This window comes from Ammospiza nelsoni, chromosome 31 (genome assembly GCF_027579445.1).
Source record: "Ammospiza nelsoni isolate bAmmNel1 chromosome 31, bAmmNel1.pri, whole genome shotgun sequence".
Taxonomy (NCBI): Eukaryota; Metazoa; Chordata; class Aves; order Passeriformes; family Passerellidae; genus Ammospiza; species Ammospiza nelsoni.
The window spans coordinates 603,693-614,328 of record NC_080663.1 but is presented as its reverse complement, the minus strand read 5'-3'; the positions used below and the strand labels follow the sequence as shown (position 1 = coordinate 614,328).

Sequence of the window (10,636 nt, the reverse complement as noted above, 5' to 3'; positions counted from 1 at the left end):
CGCGGCCCCAGACCCCGCCCCTTTAACCCCGTTGTTGCCGCGCGGGTTCCCGGGCGGTTCGCGGCGCTCCCGGTGCCGCTCCGGGCACGGGAGCGGCCGCCGCTGCCGCGCCATGGCCGGGAACGCCGGGGAGGCGGAGCCGCGCAGGCGCATGGGCGGAGCACAAGATGGCGGCTTACGGCGGCCGAGAGGAGCCCCGCCCCGCAAAGCGAAGGCGCGGCAAGATGGCGACCGGCAGGTTCCGTACGGGCTCAGCCAATCAGCGCGCGGCGTTCCGCCAGCAGGGCGGCGCCATAGCGGTTAAACACGTGACAGCGGCAGCCAATCAGCTTAGTAGAAATGCGAATCTTTATTGGTTGATGCTTTTAAAAGTGGGAAAGAGGGGTTGCGTCACTTCCGGTTGGCCTGGGCCGTGCCGATCATGCACTCGTTCACCTGGGGGGGAGGGGCGGGATCGGAACGGGGACCGGAAACCCAAAATCCGCCCAAAATCACCCCAAAAACCCCAAAATCACCCCCAAACCGGCCCGGGAACCCCAAAATCACCCCAAAAATCCCCCCCGAAACCACCCCCAGAGACCCCAAACCTCCCAGAGACCCCCAAAATCTCCTGTGGGACCCCCCCAAAATCCAAAATTGGCCCCAGGACCCCCCAAAATCCCTTTGGGATCCCCCCAAATCCCCCCCAGGACCCCCCAAACCCTCCCAAAAATCCTTTGGGACCCCCCAAATTAACCCCAGGGACCCCCAAAATCCCCCCCAGGGACCCCCAAAATCCCCCTTGGATCCCCCAAAAATCCCCAAGGACCCCTGAAAATCTCCTTGGGATCCCCCAAGATCCCCTTTGGGACCCCCCAAATGGAGCCCAGGACCCCCCAAAATTCCCCTCAGGACCCCCCAAAATCCTCCTGGGAGCCCCCAAATCTCCCCAGGGACCCCCAAAAATCCCCAAGGACTCCCCAAAAATGCCCCAAATCCCCCCCAGGACCCCCCAAAATTCCCCCCAGGGACCCCCAAAATCCTCCTGGGACCCCCAGACCCTCCTAGAACCCCCAAAACCTTTCCAGAACCTCCCCAAAAATCCCCCCAGGACCCCCCAAAGCCCCCAAGACCCCTTTGGGACCCCCCCCAAATCCCCTCAGGACCCCCCAAATCCCCTTTGGGACCCCCCAAACCCCCTTTGGGACCCCTCAAATCCCCTCAGGACCCCCCAAATCCCCCCAAATCCTCTTTGGGACCCCCCTATATCCCCTCAGGACCCCCCAAACGCCCTTTGGGACCCCCCCAAATCCCCCAAATCCTCTTTGGGACCCCCCAAATCCCCTCAGGACCCCCCAAATCCCCTTTGGGACCCCCCTAAATCCCCTCAGGACCCCCCAAATCCTCTTTGGGACCCCCCTAAATCCCCCCAAATCCTCTTTGGGACCCCCCTAAATCCCCTCAGGACCCCCCAAACCCCCCCAGGATCCCCCAAATCCCCTCAGGACCCCCCAAATCCCCCCAAATCCTCTTTGGGACCCCCCTAAATCCCCTCAGGACCCCCCAAACCCCCCCAGGATCCCCCAAATCCTCTTTGGGACCCCCCTAAATCCCCTCAGGATCCCCCAAATCCCCTCAGGACCCCCCAAACCCCCTTTGGGACCCCCTCCCCACCTTGCTGGCGAAGCGCAGCGAGTTCAGCGACTCCGCAAAGTTCTCCTCCAGGGGGGAGATGGTCACGATCATCAGCCTGGAAATGGGGGCAAAACGGGGTTCAACACCCCAAAAATAACCCCAAAAGAACCCCCAAACCAGCCCCAAAATCTCAAAAAAAAAATCCCCCCAAAAATCCCCTAAAAAAACCACAAAAAAATCCCCAAAAAATCCCTCAAAAATCCCCCAAAATAACCTCAAAAAACCCGAAAAATTTGCCAAAAATCCCAAAAAAATCCTCCCAAAATAACCCCCAAATTCTCAAAAAAGAACCCCAAAAATCCCCCAGAAACATCCTCCAAAATCCCCCCAAAAATGCCCCAAAAATGACCCCAAATTCTCCTCCTGGGGGTGTCACAATCACCAGCCTGGGAATGGGGAAAATGGGGTGAAACACCCCAAAAGAACCCCAAAACCAGCCCCAAAATCTCAAAAAATAATCCCCCCAAAAATCCCCTAAAAAAACACCAAAAAATCCCCAAAAAATCCCTCAAAAATCCCCCCAAAATCCCCTAAAATCTCCCCAAAATAACCTCAAACAACCCCAAAAAGTGCCCAAAAGAACCTCACAAAAATAACCATAAAATCCCTCAAATATCCCCCCAAAATAACCTCAAAAAACCCCAAAATCCCCCCAAAATATCCCCAAAATTCCCCCCAAAATGACCCCAAATTCTCCTGCAGGGGGAGATGGGCACAATCATCAGCCTGGAAATGGGGGCAAAACGGGGTTCAACACCCCAAAAATAACCCCAAAAGAACCCCAAAACCAGCCCCAAAATCTCAAAAAAAATCCCCAAAAATCCCCTAAAAAACCACCAAAAAATCCCTCAAAAATCCCCCAAAAAATCCCCCTAAAATCTCCCCAAAATAACCTCAAACAACCCCAAAAAGTGCCCAAAAAAACCTCACAAAAATAACCATAAAATCCCTCAAATATCCCCCCAAAATAACCTCAAAAAACCCCAAAATCCCCCAAAATCCCCCAAAAATGACCCCAAATTCTCCTGCAGGGTGCGATGGTCACAACCATCAGCCTGGAAACAGGGGGGAAATGGAGTTAAATACCCCAAAATAACCCCAAAAGAACCCCAAAAATAACCCCAAAACCAGCCCCAAAATCTCAAAAAATCTGCCCAAAAAATCCCCCAAAAAACCCAAAAATAACCGCAAATAACCCAAAATATTGGCCAAAAATCCCCCAAAATAACCCCAAAAATAACCTCAAAAAAACACAAAAAAATCCCCAAAAAACCCCTGAAAAATGACCCCAAATTGTCCTCCAGCGGTGTCACAATCACCAGCCTGGGAATGGGGAAAATGGGGTGAAACACCCCAAAAAAACCCTAAAAATGACCCCCAAAACAGCCTCAAAATCTCAAAAAAAAAAAAAAACGAAATAACCCCAAAATAACCTAAAAAACCACAAAAAATCTGCCAAACATCCTCCCAAAATGACCTCAAAATCCCCCAAAAAACCCAAAAAAAACCCCTCAAATAACCCAAAATCTTGGCCAAAAATCCCCCAAAAACCAACCCCCAAAAAACCCCAAAAATCCCCCAAATAACCCCAAAAATCACCTCAAAAAACCCCAAAAATAACCTCAAATAACCCCAAAAATCACCTCAAAAAACCCCAAAAATAACCTCAAATAACCCCAAAATACCCAAAAAATCCCCCCAAAATGACCCCAAATTCTCCTGCAGGGGGAGATGGGCACAATCATCAGCCTGGGGATATGGGGGGGAAATGGGGTTAAACACCCCAAAATAACCCCAAAATAACCCCAAAAACAACCCCAAACCAGCCCTAAAATCCCTAAAGAAATCACCAAAAAATCCCCCCAAAATCCCCTAAAAATGATCTCAAAAGAACCCAAAAATATCCCCGAAAATAACGTCAAAAAACCTCCCCAAATCCCCCAAAATAACCTCAAAAACCTCCAAAAATAACCCTAAAATGCCCCCAAATCCTCCAAAAATAACTCCAAAATAACCACAAAAATCCCCAAAAGATCAAAAAAATCCCCCCCAAAAAACCCAAAATGCCCCCAAAAACACCAAAATGCCCCCCCAAAGACCCCAAAATCCCCCAAAAAACCCCAAAATTCCCCCCAAAAAACCCCAAAATCTCCCCAAAACCCCAAAATTCCCCCCAAAAAACCCCAAAATCTCCCCAAAACCCCTAAAAGATAAAAAAAATCCCCCCAAAAACCCGAAAATTCTCCCCCCCAAATTCCCTAAAAACCCCAAAAACTCCCCCAAAAACCCCAAAATCCCCCCAAGAACCCCAAAATCCCCCAAAATCTCCCCCCAAAACCCCAAAATCTCCCCCAAAAACCCCCAAAAACCCCAAAATCCCCGCAGGAAACGGCGCCAAAGCTCAGCCTGGGCAGAGTTGGGGCCACACCCCAAAAACCCCAAAAATCCCCAAAAGATCAAAAAAATCCCCCCCATAAACCCCAAAATCCCCCCCAAAACCCCAAAATCCCCCAAAAAGCCCCCAAAAACCTCAAAATCCTCCCCCAAAAAACCCCAAAATCTCCCCCCAAAACCCCAAAAGATCAAAAAAATCCCCCCCAAAAACCCAAAAATTCCCCCCCCCCAAATCCCCCAAAAATTCCCCCAAAAACCCCAAAATCCCCCAAAAGATAAAAAAATCCCCCCAAAATCCCCAAAAAACCCCAAAAACCCCAAAATTCCCGCAGGAAACGGTGCCAAAGCTCAGCCTGGGCAGAGTTGGGGCCACACCCCAAAAACCCCAAAATCCCCAAATGTCCCAAAAAACCCCAAAATCCCCAAATGTCCCAAAAAACCCCAAAATCCCCAAATGTCCCAAAAAACCCCAAAAATCCCCAAATGTCCTAAAAAAACCCAAAATCCCCAAGAAACGGCTCCAACATCGGCCTGGGGAGAGACGGGGTCACCCCAAAAACGGGGATGGAGCCCAAAAATATCCCCAAAAATGGGGGTGGACCCCAAAAATGGGGATGGACCCAAAAAACGGGGGTGGACCCCAAAAATGGAGATTGGACCCCAAAATGGAGATGGACCCAAAATGGGGATGGACCCAAAAATAACCCCAAAAATGGGGGCGGACCCAAAAATGGAGATTGGACCCCAAAAATGGGGGTGGACCCCAAAAATAACCCCAAAAACGGGGATGGACCCCAAAAACGGGGATGGACCCCAAAAACGGGGATGGAGCCAAAAAATGGGGTGGACCCCAAAAATGGAGATTGGACCCCAAAATGGGGATGGACCCCAAAAATGGGGATGGATCCAAAAATAACCCCAAAAATGGAGATGGACCCCAAAAATGGGGATGGACCCAAAATGGGGGTAGACCCCAAAAATGGGGATGGACCCCAAAAACGGGGATTGGACCCCAAAAATGGAGATGGACCCAAAATGGAGATGGACCCCAAAATGGAGATGGACCCAAAAAATAACCCCAAAAATGGGGATGGACCCCAAAACGGAGATTGGACCCCAAAAATGGGGATGGACCCCAAAAACGGGGATGGAGCCAAAATGGGGATGGACCCCAAAAATGGAGATTGGACCCCAAAAACGGGGATTGGACCCCAAAAATGGAGATTGGACCCCAAAATGGGGATGGACCCAAAAAATAACCCCAAAAATGGGGGTGGACCCAAAAATGGAGATTGGACCCCAAAAATGGGGGTGGACCCCAAAAATAACCCCAAAAACGGGGATGGAGCCAAAAAATGGGGTGGACCCCAAAAATGGAGATTGGACCCCAAAATGGGGATGGAGCCCAAAAATGGGGATGGATCCAAAATGGGGATGGACCCAAAAAATAACCCCAAAAACGGGGATGGACCCCAAAAATGGGGATGGACCCCAAAAATGGAGATTGGACCCCAAAAATGGGGATGGACCCAAAATGGGGATGCACCCCAAAAACGGGGATTGGACCCCAAAATGGGGATGGACCCCAAAAATAACCCCAAAAATGGGGGTGGAGCCCAAAAGTAACCCCAGAAACCAAGCCGAGGGGGGATGGGCTGCGATTTCTGGGCTTTCTTGGGGTTTTTATTGGGATTCTGGGGTTTATGGGGTTTGGGGTTTGGGATGGGTTTGGGATGGGTTTGGGATGGGTTTTATGGGGTTTTTATTGGGGTTTTTATTGGGATTCTGGGTTTTTATGGGGTTTGGGATTTGGGATGGGTTTGGGATGGGTTTTATGGGGTTTTTCTGGATTTTTTGGGGTTTTATTGGAATTATGGGTTTTTATGGGGTTTGGGAATTCGGATGGATTTGGGATGGGTTTTATGGGGTTTTTATGGGGTTTTTATTGGGATTTTTATTGGAATTATGGGGGTTTATGGGGTTTGGGAATTTGGATGGATTTGGGATGGGTTTAGGATGGGTTTTATGGGGTTTTTATTGGGATTATGGGTTTGGGAATTTGGATGGATTTGGGGTGGATTTGGGATGGCTTTTCATGGGGTTTATTGGGGTTTTATTGGAATTCTGGGATTTTACGGGGTTTGGGAATTGGGATGGATTTGGGATGGGTTTTATGGGGTTTTTATGGGGTTTTTATTGGGATTATGGTGTTTTGGGAATTTGGATGGATTTAGGATGGATTTATGGGGTTTTTCTGGGGTTTTTATTGGGTTTTATTGGAATTCTGGAGTTTTCTGGGATTTTGGGAATCTGGAAGGATTGGGGATGGATTTGGGACGGATTTATGGGGTTTTTACTGGGATTTTTATTGGAATTCTGGGGTTTTATGGCATTTTGGGAATTGAGCTGGATTTGGGGTGGATTTAGGATGGGTTTTATGGGATTTTTATTGGGATTCTGGGGTTTTGGGAATTTGGATGGATTTTATGGGGTTTTTATGGGATTTTTATTGGAATTCTGGGTTTTTATGGGGTTTGGGATTTGGGATGGATTTGGGATGGGTTTTATGGGGTTTTTATCAGGTTTTTATTGGGATTTTTATTGGAATTATGGGGTTTTATGGGGTTTGAGAATTTGGATGGATTTGGGATGGATTTTATGGGGTTTTTATCAGGTTTTTATTGGGTTTTATTGGAATTCTGGGGTTTTATGGGGTTTGGGAATTTGGATGGATTTGGGATGGATTTAGGATGGGTTTTATGGGGTTTTTATTGGGATTATGGGTTTGGGAATTTGGATGGATTTGGGGTGGATTTGGGATGGCTTTTCATGGGGTTTATTGGGGTTTTATTGGAATTCTGGGATTTTATGGGGTTTGGGAATTGGGATGGTTTTGGGATGGGTTTTATGGGGTTTTTATGGGGTTTTTATTGGGATTATGGTGTTTTGGGAATTTGGATGGATTTAGGATGGGTTTATGGGGTTTTTCTGGGGTTTTTATTGGGATTTTAATTGGAATTCTGGGGTTTTATGGCATTTTGGGAATTTGGATGGATTTAGGATGGATTTGGGATGGGTTTTATGGGGTTTTTATTGGGTTTTATTGGAATTCTGGGGTTTTCTGGGATTTTGGGAATCTGGAAGGATTTGGGATGGATTTGGGACGGATTTATGGGGTTTTTACTGAGATTTTTATTGGAATTCTGGGGTTTTATGGCATTTTGGGAATTGAGCTGGATTTGGGGTGGATTTAGGATGGGTTTTATGGGATTTTTATTGGGATTCTGGGGTTTTGGGAATTTGGATGGATTTTATGGGGTTTTTATGGGATTTTTATTGGAATTCTGGGTTTTTATGGGGTTTGGGAATTTGGGATGGATTTGGGATGGGTTTTATGGGGTTTTTATCAGGTTTTTATTGGGATTTTTATTGGAATTATGGGGTTTTATGGGGTTTGAGAATTTGGATGGATTTGGGATGGATTTGGGATGGATTTTATAGGATTTTTATTGGGATTTTTATTGGAATTATGGGGATTCATGGTGTTTGGGAATTTGGGATTGATTTGGGATGGGTTTTATGGGGTTTTTATGGGGTTTTTTTTGGGATCTTTATTGGAATTCTGGGGTTTTATGGGGTTTGGGAATTTGGATGGATTTGGGGTGGATTTAGGATGGGTTTTATGGTTTTTTTTTTAATTTTATTTTTTGGGGTTTTTTATTGGAATTATGGGGTTTTTATGGGGTTTGGGAATTTGGATGGATTTAGGATGGATTTATGGGGTTTTTATTGGGATTTTTATTGGAATTCTGGGATTTTATGGGATTTTATGGGAATTTGGGATGGATTTGGGATGGATTTGGGATGAGTTTTATGGGGTTTTTCTGGATTTTTTGGGGGTTTTTATTGGGATTCTGGGCTTTTATGGGGTTTGGAAATTTGGATGGATTTAGGATGGGTTTTATGGGGTTTCTATGGGGTTTTTATGGGGTTTTTATTGGAATTCTGGGGTTTTATGGGGTTTGGGAATTTGGGATGGATTTAGGATGGATTTTTTGGGGTTTTTCTGGATTTTTTGGGGTTTTTCTGGGGTGTTTCTCACTCACACTTTGCTGTGCCCCCCAGGATATTTTGGGGTGTTTTGGGGTATTTTTTGGGATATTTTGGGGATATTTTGGGGTGTATTTGGGGATATTTTGGGGTGTTTTTTGGGGATATTTTGGGGGTATGTTTGCGGATATGTTTGGGGTGTTTTTGGGGTATTTTGGGGATATTTTGGGGTATTTTTTTGGGATATTTTGGGGATATTTTGGGGTGTTTTGGGGGTATTTTGGGGATATTTTGGGGTGTTTTTGGGGTATTTTTGGGGTATTTTTTGGGGATATTTTGGGGTGTTTTTTGGGGATTTTTTGGGGATATTTTTGGGGATATGTTTGGGGTGTTTTTGGGGTATTTTTGGGGATATTTTGGGGTGTTTTTGGGGTATTTTTTGGGGATATTTTGGGGATATTTTGGGTGTTTTTTGAGGATATTTTGGGGTGTTTTGGGGGTATTTTTTGGGGATATTTTGGGGTGTTTTTTGGGGATTTTTTGGGGATATTTTGGGGTATTTTTGGGGATATGTTTGGGGTGTTTTGGGGGTATTTTTGGGGTATTTTTGGGGATATGTTGGGGACATTTTGGGGTGTTTTTGGGGTGTTTTGGGGGTATTTTTGGGGATATTTTGGGGATATGTTTGGGGTGTTTTTGGGGTATTTTTGGGGATTTTTTGGGGATATGTTTGGGGTGTTTTTGGGGTATTTTTGGGGATATGTTTGGGGTGTTTTTGGGGTATTTTTGGGGATATTTTGGGGATATTTTGGGGTATTTTTGGGGATATTTTGGGGATATGTTTGGGGTGGTTTTGGGGATATGTTTGGGGTGTTTTGGGGCTCCTCACTCACACTTTGGCGTGCCCCCCCAGGCAGTTCTGCAGCAGGAAGGTCAGTTTGCTGTTCCGGTACGGGATGTGCGACTCCTGCGGCATTTTGGGAATTTTGGGAATTCTGGGGGGTCCCAACCCCCAAATCCTCCCCAGATCCCAAACCTTGGGCTCCCCAATCCCATTTTCCTGATTGATCCCATTTCACCCATCCCAGTCCCCATTTCCCTTTTTGATCCCATTTCCCCACCCCAATTCCCATTTTCCCATTTTTAATCCCATTTTACCCATCCCAGTCCCCATTTCCCTTTTTTATCCCATTTCCCCACCCCAATTCCCATTTCCCACTTCCCCATTTTCCTTTTTGATCCCATTTTTCCTCATCCCAATTCCCATTTTCCTGGTTTTTACCCCACTTTTCCCAATTCCCATTTTCCCATTTTTATCCCATTTCCCACCCCAATCCCCATTTCCCATCCTGGTTTTCCCCATTTTCCCTCTCCCATCCCATTTTCCCACCCCAATTCCCATTTTTCCTGTTTTTATCCCATTTTCCCACCCCAATTCCCATTTTCCATCCCATTTTTCCCACTCCAGCTCCCATTTTCCAGTTTTCCATCTCATTTTTCCCACTTCCCCATTTCCCATTTTTATCCCATTTTCCCACCCCAATTCCCATTTTCCATCCCATTTTTAATCCCATTTTACCCATCCCAGTCCCCATTTCCCTTTTTGATCCCATTTTTCCCAAATCCCATTTTCCATCCCATTTTTCCCACCCCAATTCTCATTTTTCTCTTTTTCCCATTTTCCCCCCCCCTCCCATCCCAATTCCCAATTCCCAATTTCCCATTCCCAAACCCCACAATGACCCCACAATTAATCCCTTAATCCCATCAATAATTCAGGAAATCCCAAATTTCCCATTTTCCACCCCAAACCTTGCAGAGGGCGCTGATGCTGGAGCTGATGGATTCTCCATTTCCCCCTTCCCAAACCCCACAAATCCTCCCCCACCCCCAAAAAATCCCCTAAATAATCCCCTAAACCCCATAAAAACCCCTCAATAACCCCATCAATATTTTTGGAAATCCCAAATTTGGGGTTTTTCGCCCCAAACCTTGCAGAGGGTGCTGAGGCTGCAGCTGATGGATTCTCCATTTCCTCTTCCCAGACCCCACAAATCCCCCAAAAAAATCCCATCAATAATCCCACAAATAAGCCCCCAAACCCCTCAACAACCCCACAATAACCCCACAAAAACCCCACAAAAACCCCACAAAAACCCATAAATAATTCAGGAAATCCCAAAATTCCCATTTTTCACCCCAAACCTTGCAGAGGGCGCTGATGCCCAGTCTGGGGCACTCAGGCTGCAGCTGATGCATTCCCCATTCCCAGTTCCTGTTTCCCCATTCCCAGTTCTGATTTCCCCGTTCCCAAACCCCACAATGACCCCACAATGACCCCATAAATGACCCCAAAATCCCAAATTTGGGGTTTTTCACCCCAAACCTCGTTGCAGAGGGCGCTGATGCCCAGCCCAGGGTGCTCAGGCTGGAGCTGATGCATTCCCCAGTTCCCGTTCCCATTCCCATTTCCCCGTTCCCAAACCCCACAATGACCCCATAAATCCCACAGTGACCC

At 46.8% G+C, this 10,636-nt stretch overlaps 1 protein-coding gene across 1 annotated transcript; it reads right to left on the bottom strand.

Moving 5' to 3' along the window:
- Positions 1–330: 330 nt before the first annotated feature.
- LOC132085518 (carboxy-terminal kinesin 2-like) lies at positions 331–10,561 on the bottom strand. Its single transcript, XM_059490994.1, has 4 exons — positions 10,505–10,561; positions 9,012–9,085; positions 1,654–1,729; positions 331–435 (listed from the first exon to the last, which is right to left on the bottom strand). The coding sequence occupies exons 1-4, from the start codon at positions 10,559–10,561 to the stop codon at positions 391–393; spliced, it is 252 nt and encodes an 83-aa protein (XP_059346977.1). The 3' UTR covers positions 331–390.
- Between the last annotated feature and the right edge of the window lie 75 nt (positions 10,562–10,636).